At 43.9% G+C, this 26,973-nt stretch overlaps 3 protein-coding genes across 4 annotated transcripts in view; 2 read left to right on the top strand and 1 right to left on the bottom strand.

Moving 5' to 3' along the window:
• Positions 1–26,973, bottom strand: part of rb1 (retinoblastoma 1) — an 80,982-nt gene that overhangs the window by 27,131 nt on the left and 26,878 nt on the right. The gene's annotated exons all lie outside the window — the stretch shown is intronic.
• lpar6b (lysophosphatidic acid receptor 6b) lies at positions 14,591–16,839 on the top strand. The gene is made up of 2 exons (XM_076274803.1): positions 14,591–14,974; positions 15,283–16,839. Exon 2 carries the CDS (start codon positions 15,386–15,388, stop codon positions 16,463–16,465), a length of 1,080 nt encoding a protein of 359 aa, XP_076130918.1. The 5' UTR covers positions 14,591–14,974; positions 15,283–15,385; the 3' UTR covers positions 16,466–16,839.
• LOC143112537 (lysophosphatidic acid receptor 6) lies at positions 20,214–24,516 on the top strand. Its single transcript, XM_076274802.1, has 2 exons — positions 20,214–20,853; positions 23,098–24,516. The coding sequence occupies exon 2, from the start codon at positions 23,192–23,194 to the stop codon at positions 24,293–24,295; it is 1,104 nt and encodes a 367-aa protein (XP_076130917.1). The 5' UTR covers positions 20,214–20,853; positions 23,098–23,191; the 3' UTR covers positions 24,296–24,516.

Genomic DNA, 26,973 nt, shown 5'->3' with positions numbered 1-26,973 from the left:
GTAAGGGGTGTGGAGACAGTTTCTACTCCGGCGTTGTGAAACCCTTATAGTAGGTGTGAGGGTGTGTATCTGCATGTGAGGGTGTGTATCTGCATGTGAGGGTGTGTATCTGCATGTGAGGGTGTGTATCTGCATGTGAGGGTGTGTATCTGCATGTGTCCGAGAGAATGAATGATGAATGCCAGTGAATGAGAGAACGTGACAGAGAGAGTATGCGCAAGCGTGTATGCGCATGTCAGACAGACAGACAGACAGACAGACAGACAGTGAGAGTATGCGTAAGCGTGTATGCGCATGTCAGACAGACAGACAGACACAGAGAGAGAGAGAGAGAGAGAGAGAGAGAGAGAGAGAGAGAGAGAGAGAGAGAGAGAGAGAGAGAGAGAGAGAGAGAGAGAGAGAGAGAGAGAGAGAGAGAGAGAGAGAGAGAGAAATGAGTCTGAATGATCGAGAAAAAGAGTGTCAACGTGTATGTGTGTCAGAGAGAGAGAGAGAGAGAGCATGTGTGTGTCAGAGAGGGGGAGAGAGAGGGTGAGAGAGAGAGAGAGAGAGAGAGAGAGAGTGTGAGTGAGAGTGTGAGTGAGAGAGAGAGCGAGAGAGAGCGAGAGGGAGAGAGAGAGATTTTTGATTTTTAAATTGCGCTTTATTGTACAACAGTCTTAACAACTCAAGGTCACGTCAGTCACAGCTCAAAAAAAGTAAAATAACTGGGCCTTACACAAAAGCAGAACAAAATTCTATCTCCTCATTAATCACAGAGCATATTGCACCTCCATAACACCATTTATCAACAAATGTTTCAAGAGTTTGCATATGTTTGTAGAAGTAATAATCAGTCAGCACACTAGATTTGACCAATCTTGAGAAAACATTTACAACATCAGCATCTAGATTGGTGGCCATTTTGTTTCTCCTGCTTATGTAAATGGCCATTTTTGCTTGACCCAAAAGGAAATTAATCAACTGACATTTTACTCTGTGCGACCTAGTATATTCAAAACCAAAAACAAATATTTGCAAAGAAAAAGCTTCATCAAAAAATTGAAAAAGGCCTTCTAAAAACCTAAACAAAGGTGACAACCTCAAACATTGCGAGAAACAGTGAAACACTGTCTCCCTCTGAAAGCAAAAAGGGCAGTCCTGACAAACCCCTGGGTTTATGATGGACACAAACGCATTAATTGCAACAATACCATGGAGAACTCTCCACTGCAAATCACAGACTTGTTTCCTCAACGGTGGTTTGTAGAGTGCCCTCCATTCAGGTTTTACAGCATCATCTAGACCCAGAACATTTCGCCAAGGAGTGTCAACTCTTGCATTCAACTTCTGTTTGTTTAGAACAATAACACACATTTTGTACAGAGGTTTACTACAAAAGTCATCCAAAACAATCTCTGTTCGTTCTTTATTCTCCAAAATAACCCCTGCACAGTCACCCAGTTTTGGTCTAACACATACATTGAGAAAAGGATCCTCCTGATCAGGAGGGTCTAACCCCAAACAGTACTGCTTAAGTCTTTCACATTCCTCAGCCGTAAGGAGTGCCTTCCACCTACTCAACAGTTTGTTGATGACACGTATGGACCTTATGCCTAGGCGCAATACTAGTTCCTCAGAACAAACCAGATCAGGCCCTGCAATGTCCACTAACTGTTTAATCTTGACAACACCAGAGTCACATAGTATCCTTGTCAGTGTGGGGTTCTCGCTCCCAGCGATGTCAAATCGGGAGCCATGAACCAAAGGCTCTTCCAGAAGCCAATGCAGTGACGTGTTAGTTCCAGTTCTCTGCATATTGAAAAAGTTCAGGATAGCAAACAGTCCTCTGTAAAAAGATGGCAATGCTGATACATTCAGTCTCTTAGTATCCGTCCAAAAAAGTGTTTTGTCCAATCCCAATCCTCCTGTTGTCCGAAAGATTACACTCGCCAAAGGCCTCCAAATCAGATCTTGTGGACCCGTAAGGTACCTTTGCAGAAACGCAAGACGGAAGGCTGCGGCTCTGCTAGACAACTGCACAAGCCCTTGCCCTCCCTCATCTTTAGGCAGGTACAGCATGCTCTGGGGTAGCCAATGCAGATTGTCCCAAAAAAAATCAACCAATAGAGCTTGAATGGTAGCTAAAAAGTCTGTTGGAGGATCAATACAGGCTAATCTGTGCCACAGAGAGGAAGCAGCAAGATTATTGGCGATAAGAACACGCCCCCTGTAGGAAACGTGTGGAAGGATCCATTTCCACCTGTTTAATCGGCCCTTAATTTTCTCCAGAACCCCCTCCCAGTTTTTCCTCATAGTGTCCTGATCTCCCAAATAGACTCCTAGGTACTTAAGCCCAGCCCTTTTCCATTCAAGGCCAGTAGGAAGCCTTAGCTGTGCCCCTGACCAGTCCCCAAAAAGGAAAGCATCACTTTTGTTCCAATTCACCTTTGCAGATGAAATCAAACCAAAGGTGCCTATTATGTTGGTTAACATGTCAATATCCTTTTGCTCACTGACCATGACAATCAAATCATCAGCATAGGCCGAAACCTTAAACACATCGTGACACAAAGGCACTGAAAACCCAGAGAGCTTAGCCCTCAGCTTATTTAACAGAGGTTCAATGGCTAACGCATACAGCATTCCAGATAAAGAACAACCTTGTCGTACACCCCTTTGAACTCTGAAGGGAGCGCACAAACCACCGTTGATCTTTAAGACACTTTCAATATTGTAATACAGGGCCTGGATCATTGCTATAAAATTCCTATTAAAACCAAAGTGTGTCAGGACTTTCCACAGATAAGCATGCTCAACGCGATCAAAGGCCTTCTCTTGGTCTAAAGAGATGAGACCTGTTCTGAGACCAAGTAGATTAGAGACGTCTAAGACACCCTTGACTAGTTGGATATTATCAAAAATGGACCGCTCAGGTACACAGTATGTTTGATCTATGTGTATAACCTCTGCCATGACCTTCCCCAATCTAGTGGCCAACACTTTAGAAAAAATCTTGTAATCTGTAGAGAGCAGAGCGACTGGACGCCAGTTCTTCAGCTCGTTCAGATCGCCCTTTTTTGGTAGTAGGGTGAGCACTGCTCTCTTACAAGATAGTGGTAACTCCCCCCTACCTAAACATTCAGTGAGCACCTCTTGAAAGTCCTCACCCAGAACTGGCCAAAAGGCCTTATAGAACTCAACAGACAAGCCGTCAATACCTGGCGCCCGCCCATTCTCCATAGCCATAAGGGCATTGTGAAGCTCCTCTAAGGATATATCTTCACCAAGCATCGTAACTGAATCCTCGCAAAGTGTGGGTGAATTCTGAAAAAAATCAGCCTCCACATCTGTGTGTTCATTGTGCTCATTTTTGTACAGATCAGCATAAAAGAGAACAGCTAGCTTCCGTATCTCAATCGTGTCAGTCACTAGGGTGCCAGACTGGGCCCGTAGAGCATGAATATATCTTTTTTGACCATTTTTCTGTTCAAGATTGAAAAAGAACTTGGAGGGAGCATCCATCTCCGAGATGCTTCTGAAACGTGATCTAATTAATGCGCCTTGAGCTTTGAGCCGTATTAGTTCAGATAATGCCACCTTCCTTGTGTTGTAAGTCTCAGTGTACTGCCCAGTACCAGATGTTCCCATCAGGTTCTGCATTTCCATTATGTCAACTTCAAGGTTCTTGAGGGACATGGTTATGCCTTTTGTGACATTGCAAGTGTAACCTTGGCAGAATTGTTTAATTTTCGTTTTTGTTATATCCCACCACTGAGACAGTGAGGAGTAAAGCTCCTTGTCTGCCTTGAGTACATTCCAGAGATAAATAAAACATTCTTTAAAATTGAAATCATCTAAAAGTGATGCATTGAAATGCCAGTATGCACTCTTGGGTTTAACATTACTTGCACTTATGTTACACATCACCATGCTGTGGTCCGAAAAACCAACAGGGTGGATGGTACAAGAGCTAAATTTGTTCATATGATGTCTAAAAGTATAAAACCGGTCAAGCCTAGCTAATGACACCGTGTTTCCCCTGAAGTGCGCCCAAGTGTACTGTCTCTCACTTTGGTGCAGGTTCCTCCAAATATCGCATAAGTTACTCTCAACTATCACCTCAATGAGATGGCTACGTGAAGACATGTGGGGTTCAGCATGATTCCGATCAAGTCTTGCCTCTGTGCAATTGAAATCCCCGCCTAGGATAAGGAGTTCATTATCACTACAGTTCTTCACTGAGGCATTCAACGTTTTAAGAAAAGCTACTCTATCTGTGGCGGAGGTCGGTGCGTAAACACACATGAAAACAAAAACGTCATTCTCAAACGTAGCGTGTACTTTTAAAAGCCTCCCCTTAATCACTTCTTCAATGCTGTATGACTGGGGAATAAAGCTGCATGAAAACAACAGTGCCACTCCAGCACTGTCAGACGTGTTATGACTGAGAATAGTCAGCCCATTCCACTCTCTTGCCCAATCTGTAGCGTTATTGATATCACTATGAGTCTCTTGTAAAAACACAACATCTGTTGCCTTTTGCTGTAAAAGCTCATAAATTTGAGCTCTTTTTCTAAAGTCCCTTCCTCCGTTAATGTTAAGGGTAGTAATCCTAATATTGTTCATATGTTCATATAAAGAAGGAAAGAGACAGAGAAAAAACACGTGATAGAAGAGAAAGCCGCAGTTAATCCGCGAGTGCATCGCTATTTTCTTTCTTAAGTTTACCAATAAGTTTCCGGAGACGGTGAAGTTCCCTGTCATCAAAGGCCCCTTCCCGTCTATGATGACAGACATCGTTTATAAACTGCATACTGTCAAGGAAATGATCCTCGACTCGAACCCCCCTTTTCCCTTTTGTTTCAGCCAAGAAATTACTAATGTGACTAGCACTGTACATCATCATCACATTATCACTACCAGACCAGGAAAACCTGCTCGAATCGGTGGAATAGCCATCACTGTCCGACTCAGTATAGTTAACATGTCCTTTCTGTTTAGCCTGCTTTTTTGTGCTGTGATCATCGTTACGGCTAGATTTCCTTTTGGGCATTTTAAAAACAGTTGTTTCGGCCTCCATGTCACTACCATCTGACACGCACGGAGCAGTTTTACGGGCTACTTTTAGTTTCGGGTCTGAAGCTAGTAAGTGCGTTAACCCACCTGAGGCGGACGTAGGCCTACCCGCAGCAGCAGACGCACCACCAGGCTCACTCCCACTCGGCAAAGACTCCGACTCATCAGCCTTTTCCTTAACAGTCACATCAAACACAGCTGATGCAATCGTTGGTGAAACCAATTCAAATGCAGGCTCGGCTGCAGAGGATTTATCCTCTGTAACGATCGCCAGTACAGGCGCAATCGTCGGGGTTTTCTCGGTGGTTTGATCGGACTCAGTCACAGCGGACTCCTCCACCATAAGCTCAGCCCTACCCAACACAGTAGTGGTGGATGTCCCCGCAAGCTCAGGCCTATCTGCCGTAGACACCGAGCTGCTAGGCTCGGGTTGGTTATCCCCGACTGTGGCAGACTACTCCTCCGCCACAGACCCACCTGTCGTAGGTTCGCCTCCTTCGGCACTGGCTGCTGCGGGCATTCGCCCTCCAGCATCCTCACTGTGAGATTTAGATGGGCACGCGCGAACAAGATGTCCTATCATCCCACAACCAAAACATTTCATAGCGGTATCAGATGTCGCAAAAACTATATAGTAAGACCCGTCAACGTTAAAACGGAAAGTCAAATTGAGCTCATCACCGCTGTCTAGGATCATGTAAACTTGTCTCCTAAAGGAGACAACATGCTTAAGTAATGGCGATTTGCAGCCAATTGGAATTTTCTTGATTGGAGAAACAAGTTTACCATAACGCAAAAGCTCAGTACTAATTAATCGGTCAGAAAGAAACGGGGGAATATTCGAAATGACGATCTTAGTCGAGGGCAAACTCAGGGGTACAACAGGATTGAACGTGCCATTAAGCACAACACCACTTTGGACAATGTCATTTGCCTTAGCAATACTGTTTAGGAAAACAACAACAGCGTTCTTCATTCGCGAAGCTGATACAATATTACCGTGACCCACAATTTCTCCAATCGCCAAACTACAAACCTCCACACTAACATCAGAGATCACCTTCACGCCATGACGACGTGTCAAGGCCTCAAATTCCATTGTTACACCCCGACCAGCTGTAAGCCGGGTGCGGGGGTTCTGCTTCACTTTCAACCCCAAAACAGTCAACCAAACTAAGTCCCAACAATAAGATAAAAACAATGATACAACACATATAAGGACAAACAAAAGATAGAGTTTAAAGATAGCCACAGACAGCGCTCAGTCGTACTCACACTCACGCTCCTCACGCAATCCCAGCATGCACTCGAGAGAGAGAGAGAGAGAGAGAGAGTGTGAGTGAGAGTGTGAGTGAGAGAGAGAGCGAGAGAGAGCGAGAGGGAGAGAGAGAGAGAGAGAGAGCATATGTGTCAGAGAGGGAGAGAGAGGGTGAAAGAGAGAGAGAGTGAGAGAGAGAGAGAGAGTGCGAGAGAGAGAGCGCGAGAGAGAACATATGTGTGTCAGAGAGGGAGAGAGAGATCTAGGCTGCAGAGCTGAGCTTGGAAGATTTCCCCTCCTTGTAGACATACAAAAAAGAGCAACCAAATTCTGGCATCATCTTCAGACTAGCAATTCAGAGCAATATCACCACACTGCTGCCCAGCTGAGGAGTGAACACCCAGAGAGTGACCCCTTAAACTTTATAATACAAAAACACGACCTGAAAAACGGCAGCTCAAGTATTGCTTCAATAGCAAATGAAGTAGAGAACACAGCAAAACAAAACTACATTAACACATGGAAATGCAAAATCGAACAAGTAAGCTACACTGCTACAGAACTATTCGAATTGATTACAAATTGGCACCATATTTAAATAAAATTATAAACCATCGTCATAGAAAACTCCTGTCAAAGTATCAACTGAGTGATCATTCCCTTGCAATAGAAAAGGGTAGACACCTCCAAACCTGGATAGCTCGTGAAGATCGAATATGTAAATTCTGTAATACTAGAGTAGTAGAGGACGAAGGCCACTTCCTCACAGAATGTCCCAATTATCAACACTTAAGAGCTATATTGTACCCACAAATTGAAATCACTTGTCCCGGCTTTATGACTGCCACCAATGAACCAAAACTACAATTCCTCCTGGGAGAAATGGATAAATGTGCCCACTTAGCATACCAATATTTACAGTCCTGCCACATTTTAAGAGAAAACTTCACATCGAAAAAGTGCTTACCGTATATAGTTTTTGTTAAATAGTTTTATATAGACTATTGTTTAAGTTTAAGTTAAGCTTACTTAAGATCAATTTCTTTATTTATTCTATGTTGCTATAAGTTTCCTTTTAATTCATCTTACATAACTCTAAAAATAAGTACAAATTTATGTTAAGTTTCCTTTCTGTTTAGTAGTTCTGTTTAGATAGTTTTTTTTTTTTTTTAAATAAGTTTCCTTTAGATTTAGATTTAAGAATACATGTTTAAGTTTCCTTTAAACCTGGATTTAGTTACTATTTTTTTTAACATAAGTTTTCTTTCTTTTAGTTTAGTATTATAAGTTTCCTTTCTTTGACCCCCCCTTAAAACAAAATTTGTATCCATTTGTATTGTCATGTTACTGCTTTGGCAACACTATTTTCTGAGTCATGCCAATAAAGCACATTTGAATTTGAAATTTGAGAGGGTGAGAGAGAGAGAGAGAGAGAGAGAGAGAGAGAGAGAGAGAGAGAGAGAGAGAGAGCATATGTGTGTGAGAGAGGGTGAAAGAGAGAGAGAGCATATGTGTGTCAGAGAGGAAGAGAGAGAGGGTGAGAGAGAGAGAGTGAGAGAGAGAGAGAGTGAGAGAGAGAGTGTGAGAGAGTGAGAGAGAGTGTGAGAGAGAGAGAGAGAGCATATGTGTGTCCGAGAGGGAGAGTGAGAGGGTGAAAGAATGTGTCAACGTGTACTCAGTGTTGCCAATTTAGCGACTTTGTCGCTAGATTTAGCGACTTTTGGCCGTCTCTGGCGACTGAAAAGTGTATCTAGCGACTGACAACAAATCTGGCGACTTTTTTGTGTGTCTGGCGACATTTGTTTTCTCTTTGCGTTATCCTTTGGTTTGCCCAGGCTGACTGCAGCAGCAGCTCAAAGCGTGAGAAAAATCTCGCAAAGATGGCAAACTCTGTTTCGTTGTTGAAACGTCACAAAATCGCCCCTCTCTTGCCGTTAGTGAATTACATCGCGAATTTGCCCAAAGCGTTGCCCCATGATTATAAAAGGAAGGACTGGCCTATATAGTATCAGCCCATTTTATTACAAGGAAGTAGATGTTCTATAGATCTAAGCTCAGACAACGCTCATTGGAGGGTGCAGCAACTTCGGGTGAAATTACAACAAGAGAGTCAACGAGACGAGCGCAATGACATGATGACAGGGAAACAGGGACACGCTTGCCAGCATCGTTCAACAATTGAACAACTTTATTCACAAGCAAAGCAGATAGTTAATCAAACATACATGTTAGAAAAACCTATAGCATTCGTTTAGGCTATGTAGGCCTAGCTTCAATGTTGTCAATGCAAGTCGATGCAGGACTGTCGGCTGAGTTAAAAAAATATATAATTCTATCAGTCTGTCCGAGTGACATTTAAGCCTATATTATATACCCTACATATATCCAAAATATAGCCATTGCCGTAAGGGTACATTGCGTGTAGGCTACCCTATGGTCACATTATAATCAGACTTCAAGCAGTGCAAAGCAGATGCAGCAGTGAATAGGTTGGAAATGACAGCTTTTCAGCCACCTGATGCTAGTGTCTAGATGATAGGATAGGCTATAGAAAGTAAAGTGTAGCCTATCAATAAATATACAAGTATATTAAATCAAATATATTTAAGTTGCCTATATGAGTAGGAGAAAAGCAAACAGGAGTAAAAGGGAATTAAAGGGCCATCACCGTTTTTTTTTGGGAGGGGGTTTCACGACGTGCTGACGTAATTAATATGCAAATTAGCGCATGACATCATCAAGCGACATTTAGCGACTTTTGGAGCTGGCTTTAGCTACTTTTCATTCTAAATAGTTGGCAACACTGCGTGTACTGTATGTGCGGGTGTGCGTATGTTCGTGTGGCCACAGGTTTCTGTGGAGGTGCCTGTACATGTCTATATTAAAGGAAAATTCCGGTATTTAGCACTTTTCTGGTTTGTTTTGGATGAACTAGAGTGGTGGACACCGAAATTTTGATGATTAGTCCTGTCTCGACTTTTCTGACTTGTTTTAAATCGCCGTTGACTTCTCAGAGTGGCTGCAAACAGGTATACTGTAGGCTACTCAAACATGTCCTAAATCAACCCTTAACGTTCGTTTTCAAAACTGTGCAACTTACCGAGTGGTTAGTGGTGTTCCGCCTGTTACAAACGTTACGTTACAAAATGTCAACCTTACCCCAAGTTCTTCCAACTCTGTCGTCCCAGGAGGTAATGTGGGAACCACTGTATTTCTCAGGCAAAAGAGCTTTTTGGGCGATTTCTTTCGACCTCCAGCGAAGTTCGGTAAAATGCAGACCGCAGGCAGAGACACGGTGATCAGCTTTCTGCAGATTCTCAACAGGTGTGCTCACATCCAACCCCAGAAATTCCAGCCACAACTTTAGCCTTTCTGGATCGTTGAAAGGAAGTCTGTGACAACTTTTTTTGCTACAAATTTTCCCGCAATTCGGAACTGTACAAAATCGCCTCATTTTTAGCTGTCTGTTGCAAAATACTTCAAGACAGCGATCTTCTGCTTCTTCTCTGTATTCAATGCCAGTGGTTTGCTTGTAATTGGCAAGACGGTGTAAGGTGCATTATCGCCACCAACTGGGCTGGAGTGTCTATTATTCAAGCTCTCAACGGAAGAATGTACGGGTGTGAGGCATTTGGAAAAATAGCTCCACAGTTTTACAACGCATGGTAAAACACCTGTTGGAAAGCATCTTTTGCAGCGATTTTTGTGTGAGCATATCAGCGAACACCCCTGACCACTCGGTGAGTTTCACGTCTTTGTAAACGAAAGTTTAATGCGTTTTAGGAAGGATTGTTCCAGTGCACCTATGCAGCGTTGTGGAGGAGGGGGGGTGCTACCACAGAAACCGAAAATTCTCAGAACAGCAGCATGTGTCCAAATTGCAATCTTAAACGTTCTATTTAATCATAAACTATCTGAAAACAGGGCTTTAAGTGTAAAATACCGAACTTGTCCTTTAAATGGAGTAGCATAGGGCCTACGTTCAAGTTGGACCTTTATAGAGAGGGCCCGAAAAGTATCATCTTTCGGGGTTCCCATTCTAAGTCAAATGTAAAATTCCCTGCCAAAAAAGAAAAAGAATGACTTACTATAGGCCTACTATTTACTAACGTTTAGCGTTCAAGAATATTTTACTTTTTAGAGTGGGAGATGAATAAATGGCCATTGAATAAACAAAGTTGGGATACTCAAGGAAGCAGTAAAGCAAATAACCAGATATACACCAGTTATGTGTAGAAATATTTGTATTAATGTATTTTGGCAAATATATTTTAAACTTCCCTGATATTCCATGACTTTGACCCAAACATGATAAAATTCCCTGACTTTCCATGTCTGGAATAAACTTTCCAAATTTCCATGATATTCCAGAAATTCCATGACCCGTGGGAACCCTGATATTTATGTAACATGCTGTTGGTGCATGTTGACATTGTATACTTTCTCGAATAAGAGTGAAAACACAGCACAGAAATTAACCCTTAGAACCCTAAGCTGTTTTTAGGGCATTTTCACTACCTTTATTCATAAGGATTTATTCTGGTCATTGTAAGTGCCACACACATATATTATATATTGTTTTTTTCAGAAGAGTCTAGGCTATTCAGATCTGCCATCATTTCATGTATTAATACTAGCATTGATTTTATTTAGATTTTTAAAGAATTAAAATATAAAAAGTGTATTATAAAAATGTATATATTTCGACATGTATCTCACCACAGCAAGCTCACAGCTCTACATGCATTTCATGTGTGTGTAGGGCAGACTGTCCTGAATCGGGTAATATAATTGCCATGTTGGAGGGATACTCTGGGGCTGAGCAATTTACAGAAATATTTGCTGTGTGATTTACGGAAATAAATGCCATTTTTTATTTAGTGATGAAAAATGACCTTTCTGCGCTCCATATCTGTGACACGAACTGATCTGACCTGACTTGACCCGAGGTTGCGTGTTAGCCTGCGTGCCTGTGTGTATGCAGTCATAATAATTCTCAACTCTTTACTGCATTTGCCATGAACAAAGTAAAGGCAAAAAAGGTGTTTATTTGTTGAACAAATTGGGATGCAATGTGAGCCTTGAATTGGATGCCATGCAGGAATTTGCTAGGATCTCAAAACCGGAATATGAACATGCTTTGCCATAGAGAAACACATGATAGCATTGGATTATAAACATGCTTTGCCACAAGAACAGACAAAAACGTGGGGTAAGTCCAGCTGTATGAAGTTATTATTTTGCTGTCACTTCGTCTGTTTTATAACCCAGAAGGATGTACTTGGTATCAAATGATAGCTCCGAGTCTCCTCTTTCATCTGACATGCGTGGCATATCTATGATCACGGGTCCGCGAGTAATTCAAACTAGAGTAATGTGTGTGCAGGTGAACGCAGAGAAGTATAGACTGTAAATATGATGCAATTTGATTTAATTTCATGATTTTTTTTAATTTTCATACTTGATCGTACAGACAAGTGTGTAGTCTCGTTGGAAAGCCCCACTTCTGCTCTGTCGTGCAATAAAGGTTTCATCTCGCTGCGATGAACCGTTCCGGTGCAATGTAACAGAGAAGAAAGGGTGTGTTTTTTGACGCACTTTGCGTCAATCGGGTTCTAAGGGTTAACTGGCTAAATGTCCCCTAAATGTCCCTCCTCTTTCTCTCGGTGCCCTACGCACAGTGCGTGATGTGTGTGGTGGGAGTGATCTTGATCGGGCAACTTTTTAAAACTGAAAATGTTCGCCTACAAGCTCCTCACGTTCAGCTACATCTTCAGCTACTGTAACTCTAGACAATAAAATAAACGATCTTGCTGCTTTAGGTTTTGCAGCCTCCGTTACATGACATCAGCCCCCCACAAAGGAAATAGGTAAACACAATGCGTTAATTCCGTTAATATTTCGTAACGCGTCATGTATTTGTGTTATGTACAAGTGTTATGTACTTTTTATTTTACTGGCTAACTCCTCCTCTTTCAGTCTATGCTCTGCTCTGGCTCCGTTCCTTCTTCTTCTAATTTCTTGTGTTTTCTGGTAGACGCTCCGTTCGTTTCCATGGTCTCTCGCGCTGGTTTCACTGCAAACTAACATTACGGCACAGTGGTCATGGGAAATGTAGGAAGTACTGCCAGGGGATATCTTTTACTGTCTATGTATATGACCGAGAACAGTGCCTTATGTATCATGCATGTAATGCCTCATGCATCACCGGCCAAACTGGCTAGTAAGTTTTTATTAACACCCGCCAAAATGAATTTTAACCCGCATTTGGCGGGTTGGCGGGTGTTAATTTAGAACCCTGATGTTAATATGTCGACGGGTTTAGCATGTTGGACTGTGTGTTGATGTGTTGACGGGTTTAGCATGTTGGGCTGTGTGTTGATGGGTTTAGCATGATGGGCTGTGTGTTGGTGTGTTGACGAGTTTAGCATGCTAGGCTGTGTGTTGATGTGTTGACTGGTTTAGCATGTTGGACTTTGTGTTGACGGGTATAGCATGTTGGACTGTGTGTTGATGTGTTGATCGGTTTAGCATGTTGGGCTTAGTGTTGATGTGTTGGCAGGTTTAGCATGTTGGGCTGTGTGTTGATGTGTTGACGGGTTTAGCATGTTGGACTGTGCTGTACTGGGTTCAGTAGGCACGTTGGGCTGTGTGTTGATGTGTTGACGGGTTTAGCATGTTGGGCTGTGTGTTGATGTGTTGACTGGTTTAGCATGTTGAGCTGTGCTGTACTGGGTTCAGTAGGCATGTTGGGCTGTGTGTTGATGTGTTGACGAGCATGTTGGACTGTGCTGTACTGGGTTCAGTAGGCACGTTGGGCTGTGTGTTGATGTGTTGACGGGTTTAGCATGTTGGACTGTGCTGTACTGGGTTCAGTAGGCACGTTGGGCTGTGCTGTACTGGGTTCAGTAGGCACGTTGGGCTGTGCCCAGCTGCTGACAGTCGATCAGCTGTTATTGTGCCACTGCTATCAGGGTCTGCAGCTGTGTCCTTCAGCTGGGCAGAAAAGCAAAAGCACTGTTGCCTAGCGATGACAAGTAGCGCTTATCACATTTCAGCCAAGTTGTTGGAACCAAAGGTCAGGGCTGCGAAAACAGGAAAGAATTCCGCATTTCACTTCCTTGCTTATTAAATTACTGAAGATTGTCTAGTGAAGGGAAAATAAAATTCCCATCCGCTACTGAAAAATACTCCAGTTAAACGCTGCAGAGATGATCGAGAATACTGGAGAGGTGTTGTGAATAAGAGACAGTGGTGGGTTTTATCCAGTAACCTTTGCACATGCGACACTTTTTCCTTTGTTTGTGTTACTGAGTGCACACCTTTTTATTATCCTGATTGCCCTCTGTGTGTACGTGACCGAGACTGAGCAACTGAGTGAGCAAGTGAGTGAGCGAGTGAGTGAGTGAGTGAGCAAGTGAGTGAGCAAGTGAGTGAGTGAGTGAGTGAGTGAGTGAGTGAGTGAGTGAGTGAGTGAGTGAGTGAGTGGTGCTTGCAGACACTGTGCGTGGTTGTGGTGGTGGTGGTGGTAGTAGAGGTTGTGTTCCTATCTCTGTTGGAATCTCCCTGCAGACGTAATTTCCACAGTGTCAGCGTAAGGGGCAAAGTCTACCAACGAAGGGGCCATGCCACGCCTCTTCCTGTGTCTGCCACGCCTCTGCTCATTCCTGTTTCAACATACTTCAGCTCCTCCAAACATGCCCCAGAGCACCTCTATCCCACATAAAACCCAGTCTTACCAACCGACGACAACATCAAAACCCACTCTTACCAACCCCCGAACAGCACCATCAAATCAGTATCATTTACCAACCCCCGACCAGCGCCATCAAAACCCACTCTTACCAACCCCCAACCAGCACCATCAAATCAGTATCATTTACCAACCCCCAACCAGCACCATCAAATCAGTATCATTTACCAACCCCCAACCAGCACCATCAAATCAGCATCATTTACCAACCCCCAACCAGCACCATCAAATCAGTATCATTTACCAACCCCCAACCAGCACCATCAAATCAGTATCATTTACCAACCCCCAACCAGCACCATCAAATCAGTATCATTTACCAACCCCCAACCAGCACCATCAAATCAGTATCATTCTAAAAGACCTGACTCGGCCTAACAGACCCTTACTCCTTCTGCACTCTCCTTCTACACCTGCGGGTCTTAGGATGTCCTAATACGACCAGGAGGGGTTGAGCACTTCACCTCCTCCCCTCCCCCACCCCCCATGCCTGACAGAGTGAGCGGTTGCCTCACTTCAGACCAAGGCAGGAGTCAGAGCCTGAGCACCTTGTTTGTGAGAGCGGCCGGAGCCGTGTGGGCTCAAACAGGAACGAGACTTGAGAGCGTAAGCCGTGTGGGGAGCGGCAAGCCGACAGAGACAGACATAGCGAAAGCACACACACTCACACACACATGGGCGTGTCCGAAAGCCACAGAGCAGTGAACATCGAGTTCGACAGACAAGAGCAAAAGCACTGACAGGACGAGAGACAAAAGAGACACACGAGACAGCACTCCTTGCAAAAATAAGGACAAAACAAGTAACGACCTTGTTATTAACAACTTTTGACTTCAAAAAGCTGAACATCAGAATAAGCTGGAATAAAGATCAGTTGTCATTGACCGCCGTTTCAGAAGATGGAGGTAAGTCTGAAATGGTCATCATGCTATGTGTTGAGAAGACTTGAACTAAGACAAAATCATTTGGTCTGACACAGCAAAACTCAGAGGCCACATGAAAGGAGAAACATGACAAGTACTTTTTTTTTTACTTCTCTGTAACGCAACAAGCTTTTTTTGCTGTTTTACTTAAGAAGCACTGCCAGGAGAGCATTTTTTACTTCTCTGTAACGCAACAAGCTTTTTTTGCTGTTTTACTTAAGAAGCACTGCCAGGAGAGCATTTTTTACTTCTCTGTAACGCAACAAGCTTTTTTTGCTGTTTTACTTAAGAAGCAACTGCCAGGAGAGCATTTCCTGGAAAGAAAAAAAAATAACAAAGGCCCTGGGGCGCTTCAGTGCTGTGGACTTATTCTCCCTTAAAACACAGCTGAAGATGCACAACACAACGGCAGCGAGCCATTCAGCTGGAGCTCAGCATAACTGCACGGTCGACGACAATTTCAAATACACGCTATACAGCACCGTTTTCAGTCTGGTGTTTATCTTTGGACTGCTGTTCAACTTGGTTGCCATGTATATTTTCACATGCACTCTCAAAATAAGAAATGAGACCACCACATACATGATCAACCTGGGAGTGTCAGACTTAATGTTCGTGCTCACTCTGCCCTTTAGGATCTTCTATTTCATCAACCAGGACTGGCCTTTTGGCGATGTACTCTGTAAGCTCTCTGTGGCCCTGTTTTACACAAACATGTATGGGAGCATACTGTTCCTCACATGCATCAGCGTGGACCGATTCTTGGCCATTGTTTACCCCCTCAGATCTAGAACGCTGAGGACAAAACGGAATGCTAAGATTGCCTGCTGCTGCGTTTGGTTGGTGGTTCTGTCTGGCAGCCTCCCTACGGGTTTCATGTTGGAAACCACTTCGCAAAAAAACCAGGACGACAACTCGACAGACGCTCCAAACTACTGCTTTGAGAACTACTCAGAGAAACAGTGGAAGTCAGAGCTGTCCAAAGTGGTGGTCTTCATTGAGACAGTGGGTTTCCTCATCCCCTTCCTGATGAACCTGATCTGTTCCATCAAGGTGCTTCGCACGCTGCAGGACCCCCAGACGCTGTCCCGCGGCGGTCAGCTGAACAAGAGGAAGATCCTGCGCATGATAGTCGTCCACCTGTCCACCTTCTGCTTCTGCTTCATCCCCTACAACTTCAACCTGGTCTTCTACACCCTGGTGAGGAGCGACGTCTTCAAAAGCTGTGTGGTGGAATCTGTGGCGCGGACCATCAATCCCATAACGCTCTGCATCGCCGTCACTAACTGCTGCTTCGACCCTGTTGTGTACTACTTCACCTCGGAGACCATCCAGAACTCCATCAAACGCAAGACTCAGAGCGTCCGAAACGACTACCACCTCGGGGAGACCCTGCGGAGCAGCCCCCGGATGCAGAGCCTAAGGAGCATCGGACATAAAGACAGATCCACTGAATCCACAGACTCTAGATAGCAGACTGTTGATAGCACTGAGAAAGTATTTTTTTTAGCCTCTGTGTGATTGTAACTGCATAGTTTACTCAATGGAGTTTTTTGTGCTATGTGTCAAATAATTGTATACACAACATCATGATTATATTCATTTTCTTTGATGATCAGTTTCACATCTCTAAAGTAAAAACAAAAAAGAATGAGTATCTCCCAGACTGAAGAAGAAGGCAGGGTCTGAAGAAGACCCTGTCAAGTGGAAACATTGCTTTTTCTTTTAATTAAACTCTGGGAGCTACTCAGGTGTGCGAACATTCTCTTTAGTTTTGACCTTATAGTATTTTTGTCCTGCACCTGGCCTAAACACACATTGCAAAAAATAAAAGATCAAAAAATCTATTTGGTATTGTTTTTAGTATGAAGACACTTACCTAGCGCTCTCTAGAAAGATAATTTTGACTTAAAATTAGGAACACCGACTTATTTTAAGGAGTCTTGTTTTTAGGATGAGACGTCTCAAAAGAAATCAAACTCTTCTTAAATTAAGTCTAATGATTTTAAGAAAAAGCGCTAGATCTCTGTATACTGAAAACAATACCAACTAGATTTTTTGATCTTGATATAAGATTAATAAGACTTGGTTGGATTAATAAGACTTGATTGGTTAGATTGATACGACTTGTTAGATTAATACGACTTGGTTAGATTAAGAAGACTTGGTTAGATTTTATTAGATAAGCAGTTTTTACAGTGTACCAGTCTTACATACCTTCCATTTCCTCAGCAGTGGTTGTGGCTGGCAAAATCAATCCCAGCATTGATTTGAGAAAAGACCAAAAGTATTTAAACTGAAAAGACCAAAGTATTTAAACTGATTTGAGAAAAGACCAAAGTATTTAAACTGACTGTTTAACTGACTTGTAATTACACGCATTACTGAGCCCTCTGGAGAGTCGTGTTCTCTCAGGATATGTTCAGAATTTCACTCAGAAAACTGCACGGAACGCATACTGATCTGAGGAGTAACATGGCTCCTTTATGGAATATAAACGGCGCACACACACACACATCTATGTAAGTGAAATCATCTGAAGTGAGCACCCTGAGTGAGTGTTGCGTAATTATGCAAACTGGATGTGGTTTTTCAGGCAGAAGTGGCAGTCAAAACAGCCTCATTAGAGACTGCAAGCTCAAACCATTCCCTCAAAAACACCAAAGAATATGTCTGCACCAGCAGCTGGGGTGGGGGGGGGAGGGTAGAATATGTCTGCACCAGCAGCTGAGACCGTATTTAAAATGTTTTCTAGAGTGTAGCCTACAGATGAGGTGCTTGTAACTACATACTGATGCAAGAGATTTTGTGGATTGTGCTACTAAACAAATCAACCTTTGTAGCACCAGTGCTATGAGCAACACAAGTTAATGTACAGCCCTGAAACTGATGGTTTCAGTTCTGTTCACTACAGGCTAGAGCCACTCGCAAAGGAGGGGAACAGCCTCAGTATATTTCATATGGAAAAGGTGCGTGTTGAGCCATAATACTGACACATAATAAACGTTTTATGCCATGAAGTGCTTCCTATGCATTTGTTTTGTATTCTTCACAGAAAGAACAAACAGAAGACAGTAAATGGCCGTGTGGTTTGAAGGGAGTTTAGGTAGTGACATCCTGGATTTTCTTTCTTTCACAACTAAGGCCTAGTCCACACGTACGAAACCGATCTTTCTTTCCTCCGTCTTCTCTGAAACCGCATCAAGAATATTTGCGTCCAAACGGATCCATCTCAACACGACTCAACACGTTACTTCATACCCCAGGCCTATAGGTGGCACTGTTTCTTTACAGAAATTGACCAAAATTTGCGCTTTACAAACAGACAGAATAGGCTACGACCAAATGGCTAGTGCAAGGAAACCAGAATTGTTTGTGTGGACTGATGGTGAACTGTCAACTGTAGTCAACTGTAAAACTAATAAACTTTATTTTACGGTTTGTGAAGGGTGCAGTCCCGTCCTTTATTTGGCTAATGCAGGTAGGCCTACTAATCACCTTTACTTTCTTTGGTTGTAGGATAGTCCGTGATTCACATTAGTTTTGGCTATCACCGCAATTAGGCTACTAAACGCAAGGCTTACCCAGGTTCTAGGCTATTCTGTCGCCACATTTATACTATTGCTATAAAATCTTGGTTAGTAACAGTCAATAGCCTACTTTTGCCTGCATCAAATCGCGCATTCGCATTCAGTGTGCTACCATCGGCTTAACGTGAGTTCTAAGCGTCTTTCTTTGTTCACTCGACTGTGAATGCATGTATATATGTTGTACATGTTGTAAATGAATAAAACTGGCACTACGCACAAATTAATGTAGCCTAAACTTACACCGCACTTTCCTAATAACTTAAGTTCTCTCGCGTCACCAGGGGTGAAAGTAAGCCGGTACTGGCCGGTACGGAGTACCACTAAAATATTTGGAGAGGGTACGCCGTACCGGAAAGAAAACTATACTGTCTCTGAAAAATATTGCACTTTCAGCATGACAACACAACTGCTAACGTCAAATTACCAGAAGCACCACGTTTCCCCCAAAATATATTTCATATACATCGTTCTGAACTGTATCTAAATTGTGTCTAAACCTCCCGTGCAGCTGGACAGACAACGAGCAAGCTATAGCGCGCGTACAGTAGCCTAATTGCGCCAACGTGCACTGGTATCCAAAGTGTTTTAGCAGACGGACGTTTCTTGGAAAGTCTCCGAAATAAATTAAAAAAAACATACAGGCTAAAGAAAAATATGTTGATGTTTCAATAGCCTATTCTGGTTTTATGTGTGCAGTGTTTCGCTGGAGAGACAAGAGACAGACAGCGCGTGTACGGTTTAACCAGATCTTGCGCAGCAATAATGAAAGTGTTTTAGCGGACAGAAGTATTGTAGCGACCGGCTGTCAATCAGTGAGTGCCCGCGCTATGCATAACCCCGGGCACGCTCATGGTTGGCAGCCTGGCGAGAGGGGGGCGGGACCCCCGGAGAATATAGGCTACTGTTCGAGAAAGTTCTGCCTCTTTCGGTTCTGGGCCTGACACGGCCCGCTGTGTTATATGCTGCATTGTGTGCTTTGTGACAATAAACCAGTTCATGATAGTGAAACGCTACAGTATGTTGCAGTCTCCCAAATAAAAAGGCACGACTCAAAGAAACGTGTTTCATGATATACAGTAGCCTATATAAAAAAACGATTGGAAGTGGGAGCGAGCAGAGTAACTAGGCTAAATAAATAAATAAATGTTGAAATTAAGTGTTTGCAATGTATTCATAATCAAAAACAGATACAGGTGGGTTAAAGATATCTAGTGATACTAGAGTGATAAGAAGTCCTAGTGAATGCTTCATAAGTAGACTATAATACAGTAAATAAACAAATAAATAAATAATAAATAATTAGGCTAAGTGAAATTTATAACTCTATATCATAGTACCACCAAGAAATAAAAACTACTTTCACCCCTGCACGTCACTGACAGTAGAATGCATAAAAAACACAGGGAAAAACAGTGTTCAGTCCACCAAGTCATAAGCTATCGGCGCTGCGCAGCACCAGTTGTGATATTTATCTTACGGAGTGTAATCGTAGGTAATGTCATGTATGAAAACTAGTATTGTTAGGCAATACTATAAGTGCAAGTCCAGGGCAGCTGAGGTGTGGCAATGACATCATCGATACGCAAGCAGGATGTGCGGTTTCGCTGTCTAAACGAATTCAAACGGGCTACGGTTTCAGATTTCTCCACTCTGGGACCAGGTTTCAGAAAGGTGCGGTTTCGGGCAGTGCGTTTACAGGATTCGTTTGGACGCTCGGCCAAGACGAAGCAAAACCTCTGCGTTTAACCTAAAAAGCGTCTCCGTGTGGACGGGCCCTAAACCCACCAGTCTTAATCAACACATCTGTGTGAATTCTTCATGTTTTTTGTCAGTAAGCTATACACGTACTGTAATACACTTCACACCTCCCATACCTCCCTAGAAGATGCTGCTATTCACATCTAAATTCAGTCATTCTTAATTATACACGCGGTCATAACCCATCTGCATGCGTGTGTGTGCGTATGCGCTTTACCAGGATTCTTTCGGAGTGTGTGCTCTGGGCAGATAGTTATTGATTCAGTGTGACCTTGTTACGTGAGGAACCACTGAGGTAGAGCCTCTATTAGTATCTGGTCCACAATAACTACAGCATTACTGCTGCTGCTGCTGCTGCGACCACTCCCAACAGCATCAACAGTGTGTCCAACACAGATGCTACTCCTGCTACTACTGATCCCCTTCATCATACACTAGGACAGCTCAGTGGAGAGAGACACTGAAGGCCAATCAGAAGAGTCTTCACTAGGAGTTACAAGTCTTGGCTATATGGTAAGTCAGCCTCAGAGTCAGCCTCTTATTGTTTAGAAATGATGTCTAGTCTTTTCTTGTTTCCTTGCGAGGCCTGTGTTCTGAAATAAACCCCACACCTTTCTCACCAAAGGAAAACCCCTTCTGCTCAGACAGAGAGCAGAAAGAAAGAGCAGAGGCTAATCTCAAGACATGTCAACTGATAATCAGGTGTCGCGCCTACATATGCCTGTTGCGTGTCTGCATAGACAAGCTTTTAATGTTTTTTTTTCTTCTTAAGTCATCCTTCTATTTGCCTTTAAAGGGAGTGATTAGTCCTTTTGTCCCATGTTATGTCTACAGTACAGCCTCCTTGTAGAGTTGCTAGATCAAAGAACTGAGTGTTAATAGTATTTTTGCATTGGTGGTGTTTGTGCTTAGTTTCCACGAGGTTATGAGTCCGTTTCACAGTGGCTGCTACGGCACTCTTAGATTATGTGCAACAAGAACATTTTCCCCCAAAACACACAGGTCCTTTGTTGACAGAGGTGTATCTCTATAGTAGCACTTTTAGAGAAAGAGAGACACGTAACCTGCTGACATGCAGATAATTTTGAACATGTCCAATGCCAGAAGAAAAGCTCACTGCCTGGCCTGAGGGTGTGTGGGAGATCAAGTCCAGACAGATTTCAGCATACCTCCCATCCCTCTGTAAAACATGGACTACAGCTTTGGAGAAATGAAGTATTGCTCAAGATGCATCTGGATTGTTAACAACATATAAATGTCTGAGGGTAATACAGGCTCCCTTATACATCACGGTCATCCGTTATAAAGGTCTGAGGGTAATAAGGTCTCCCTTATAGATCACAATGCCAATGGAGATCTCCATAGCAACATCAAACATGCACACAGCTGGCCGCGCTTTATTCTATCTCTACCGTAGGACTACACATGCACACAGCTGGGCACGCTTTATTCTATCTCTAGGACTACTAGGGTTGGGTATCGTTTGGGTTTTATCCGATACCAGTGCTAAATCGATACTTTTAAAACGGTGCTGGTGCCAACCGGTACTTTGTTTTTACAATAAAATGGACTAAGGTCTGAAATTGCTTTTTGTTGATTGATAAGACAAATTTGAACACGAAAATGAACTGTTATATTCAATTTGCTATTATATCTCATTGCTTCTTCACATAATAAATCTAAATGTTAAAACAGCACGCCATGGATGCACACAAATTAGCTCTCAAGCTACTTTCAAGTTTATACAGTGTATGCGGCTTGCCGCTTGCCATGGAACTGCCAGGTGATGGACAACGGCATTTGCACCTAATCTAACGTCGAGGGACTCTGCTTCAAGACATTTGATGTCTTTCCCCATAACATGCAATAGTTTCAAACATGTTCCATATGCCAGGGTTTTGATTCCCAGCGCTAGTAGGCATTTTAACAGCAACTCGAAACACGCCGTGAAACAGTTCACATTACAACTTTGCTGATAACATTTCAAATAGATGCCAGTTAGCGCATTAGGTCACGGGCCGTGGGTATGACCCTCCTCGACGAGTAGATTTAACAGCCAGAATTTCTAAATGTTTCCGGGGAAGACACCCCCGAACCCCCATAATATGATCAGCACCACCTTTCACAAAATACTAGCAACGTCCCTGCTACCGGTCGGCCAGAAATATGACAACTGTTGTCCGGTCCGTGTAATGAAAAAGGTTGGGAACCCCTGGTGTAAAGTCTACTGTTGATGTTGTTTCACACTGCTAGATTTTGACAAGAGCTTGTTATATTGCTAAATAAGTAAGCTACTTGGCATGGGCTCACACAAGCTGTCAAACACTGTCCACTAGCCTACGTGGTGCTCCCCTCTGCTTTAAGCTTATATATCTATTTTTTTATGTTATGTTATGTTTAAGTGGGATCGAAATGAGGCACCAAAATCCATGTTGTTATTCAATATAGTTACTACCATTTGAGTCTGCACCATATTAGAACTGTGTTTCAGGGCCCAACCCTAAGGGCTACACATGCACACAGCTGGGCGTGCTATATTCTCTCTCTAACGTAAAACTACACAAATATTTTAAGTCAACACGGGGAAGCCCATAAAAGGAGTTCATTATTTTTTTATGTGCTGTTTTCTGAGAGCGGCTTGTGGATTTAGTGATCCTGCCTATATGAGGTAGCGCACACACACACACACACACACACACACCTTCCCACTTTAACCATCTTAGCAGTTTCATCTTCACCCGTTCCTCATTTACGCAGGTCCCCACATATGGGCCGGATCTCGACAGAGCTTTGGAGGTGAACGAGGAACGTGACGACAAACCGGACCCTGACCCCGGACGAGCGGCGCGTTATGGGCTTGAATGACACAGAGGCTCTGGTCCAGCCCAACTGCACGCTGGACACCAGGTTCCGCTTCACCTACTACCAGGTATCCTACAGCGTGATCTTCGTCCTGGGCCTGGCGAGCAACGTGCTGGCGTTCCGACGCCTGTGGGTCACCCCGCGCGCCCTCACCAGCACGGCCGTCTACATGACCAACCTGGCCGTGGCTGACCTCTTCTTTGTGCTGTCGCTGCCTCTCCGCATCTATTACTACCATAACCAGGCCGCTCACTCCTCCTCTTCATCATCATCTTCGTCCTCCTCCTCGGAGGCGGGCTCGGCCGCTACCTGGTCGCCCGGGGCAACATTCTGCCAGCTGACCTTCACGCTAAAGTACATCAGCCTGTACGGCGGCATCTTCTTCCTGGTGTGCATCGGCGTGGACCGCTACTTTGCGGTCGTGCACCCGCTGACGCAGCATCTGCGGCGAGTGGGCACGGCCCGGCTGATCAGCGCTGGCATCTGGTGCCTGGTGTTGGCGCTCAGCCTGGCGCTGCCGCTGCTCCGCGCCGCCGCCGCCCCGCACCTGCAGCCGTGCCTGCTGGACCCGTCCCTGCGGCAGAACCGGGCCTTCATCCTGGCCGCGCTGGTGCTGGTCCAGGCGGCGTTCCAGCTGCCCGCGCTCCTACTGCTCTTCAGCTACTGCAGCGTGCTGCGCGTACTCCGAGTGCTCCGACGCCAACCGCGCCCACGCAGCCGCCTATCCGCCCGCCAACGCCACCAGCAGCCCCACCGCCACCGGCGCACGCTGAAGGTCATCTACTGGGTGCTGGGTGTGTTTCTGCTGTGCTTTACGCCGTACCACCTCAACCTGCTGGGCTACACGCTGACGCACGTGGGGCTGCTGCGCTGCTGCCTGCTCGCCAAGGCCACCAAGGCGCTGCACCCCGTGGTGTTGTCCCTGGCCAGCGCCACCTGCTGCTTCAACCCGCTCATCTACTACGCGTCCAGCCGCCCGCCGCACAAGCACGCGGCCGGCAGCGCCAGCCACGGGGGCATGACGCCTGCATCCACCAATGAGGGCGAGCATCTGCCTCAACCAATGAGGTCATTGGCTAGTCTCCACCAATGAGGGCGAGCATCTGCCTCAACCAATGAGGTCATCGGCTAGTCTCCACCAATGAGGGCGAGCATCTGCCTCAACCAACGAGGTCATCGGCTAGTCTCCACCTATGAGGGCGAGCATCTGCCTCAACCAACGAGGTCATCAGCTAGTCTCCACCAATGAGGGCGAGCATCTGCCTCAACCAACGAGGTCATCGGCTAGTCTCCACCAATGAGGGCGAGCATCTGCCTCAACCAACGAGGTCATCGGCTAGTCTCCACCAATGAGTTGGTCTGCTAGTTTTCACTAAGAATGGTTCTTACGGTATGCAAGATGATCTATGTAACTGGCATGAGCTAATTTAGCTTTGTGGTGTAAAGTCTAATTGTCACAAGATAATTTATACATGTACTGCTGGAAAAGTTATCAGTAAAGATAACCTAAGGACACTACATTTTTACACTCCATAAACTAATATTAATTTACATACCATAAACTATGGGTTCACAGCACCCGTTTGCCACAAGGACCGGACAGTCAATTAATTCTGTTTCAACTGTTTCAAATAACTCGGGTATGGCCTATAAGCATCATTTATTAAGTCTTATTTTGTCTTTGATTTGTGTGAATCTGATACCATCAAAAGTTTGTTGTATGTGAAATGAAATCAAGAGTGTGGTCATCCTTTGCGTCCCTGTCTCTATATCCGTAGAGTTTAGGTAATGGAGCCGCTCTGCATGCTGCTGGTCCTTTATATCCGTAGAGCAAAGATCCTTGATTACTAGCAAGATAGAGCAACGTAATTCGTTACTATGGGAGAAAAACGGGACAGTTCCGGTCTGCATACGTGGGAGTGTCACCTTACGTCACTAAATAAACTTTCTCTCTTAATAAGCAATAATAACAGATAAACATAATTGTGTTCACAGTATTATTGTCTATAATCATGTATGATACCAATAAATCATTCTTTAGGACATGATATGAATAATTTAATTGGTCATGTGAACCGAACTAGCTTGCTAGCTAACGCTAGCTTAAAATGCTAGCTTCTATACAAGTGGATGGGAGTAGCTATGGCAATACAGCTATGCGCTAACAAGTGACTAGTAGTTGAAGGACTTCGCTTAAACTTAATATACTGTTGCAAATTCACTTGAGTATAAACTATCCACTTTAACTAATGTCAGTAATATTATTCAGCTAGTTGTCATTTCAAAGAAATTACACTTCTCCATTTAAAATGTCACCCTTAGCTAAGAGGCTAGCTAGCATGCTAACAACCGGACAGTAACTGGCAGCAGCATGGTCTGTAGGGGTGTCACGATTCTCCAAATCCTCGATTCGATGTAATTTTCGATTCTAAAGTCACGATTCGATTCGATTTTCGATCTTTTTAAAATATTACTATTAATGCTCCTTATATGTTATTTACTCTTTTTGGCCTTTTCCTTTTCGTTTTCGGGGGGCTTTTATTTTGAAACCGCTTTGAACACGTTCCAACCGCGAGGTTGTAGCCTAATGTAAACAGAACTAACTTTAGGCTAAAACAGAGAGTGAACATAGTAAAATGAAACAACACAGAATGTTAATTTGATTGTTTCAGCACACTCCGAAGAGACCCAAGGTTAGTGTTCATGGAATATGTACTTATAAATGTGCATTTTAAGCCTTAAAGTAACTTTGGACTGTATGCCTAATTAGACCATCTTTTCACTTGCTAAGTTGAGTAGGCTAAGTTAGTTTTAATTGACGCGAATGAACGAATACTTCCACACCGGTGATTTCAAAGTAGCAAGAGGGGCTTTGATTTCGGTAGGTTGATGTGTAGGCCTATATTTTAACTGGCTGCAGCCTAAAATTAGAGGAGTGTTGACGCTGCAGTTCAGCACGTGCATGTATGTTTGTGCGTCTTGGCATACATGCTGGACGTGACATTGGGGGTGTGGCTGCATCGTCGATTCTACTTTTAAGTTCGAAGTTCGAGATTGAGATGTAATTTCGATCGATTTCGAAATAAAATCGAAATCGTGACACCCTTAATGGTCTGATATTAAGTTATTTTATTACAAATCCGAACTTTTAGGCTTGAAATGATCCCAAACACTTACAGATTATGACAACATTTTTCAAAAAACCCTCAACAAATCCAGAAAGACATAATTCAAAACAAAAATTCCACAAGTCTCCATTGACATTAGTGCAGCGAGGGTTTACTCTGGTCTGCATAAAGGGGGATTTTCCCCCCTCCCCCTTGCAATAATCGAACGCGGAAATTGTCGAATGTTTGCGCCTGTCACTCCGCTTTACCCCTCTCTGCGTAGAGTTTAGGTAATGGAAGCTCTGCATGCTGCTGGTCCTTTATATCTGTAGAGTTTAGGTAATGGAAGCTCTGCATGCTGCTGGTCCTTTTGGCCTGTACTCACCATATGATCATTGTTGAGATTTCTCAATAACCAATGGCGCCACTGCTTTGGCTAGGTAAAGGTAAAGGTGACTGGCAATCAGAAGACGTTTTGTATCCGAAACAACTCAGACTCGCAACAGACAGCAGCATTGATAGCGGCTCCCAGACTCCTTCGGAATCTGGAAGTGCACAAGCGAGAGCTTATGCATGAGAGTGTGTGTTACTAACCCGGCCACGCGCGCAAGAAATAGTGTGTTTGTAACTAACCATGCCACGCGCACATGAGATAGTGTGTTTG

The sequence above is a fragment of the Alosa pseudoharengus genome, unplaced genomic scaffold, assembly GCF_046254945.1.
Source record: "Alosa pseudoharengus isolate Yale_2024_CS ecotype anadromous, Long Island Sound unplaced genomic scaffold, YU_APseudo_1.1 YU_APseudo_1.1_scf_8, whole genome shotgun sequence".
Classification (NCBI taxonomy): domain Eukaryota; kingdom Metazoa; phylum Chordata; class Actinopteri; order Clupeiformes; family Clupeidae; genus Alosa; species Alosa pseudoharengus.
This window is presented reverse-complemented; position numbering and strand designations above follow the sequence as displayed.

Bases quoted from the DNA above. Each gene is read 5' to 3' on its own strand.
- lpar6b (XM_076274803.1), top strand. From the start codon at position 15,386: ATGCACAACACAACGGCAGCGAGCCATTCAGCTGGAGCTCAGCATAAC.
- LOC143112537 (XM_076274802.1), top strand. From the start codon at position 23,192: ATGGGCTTGAATGACACAGAGGCTCTGGTCCAGCCCAACTGCACGCTG.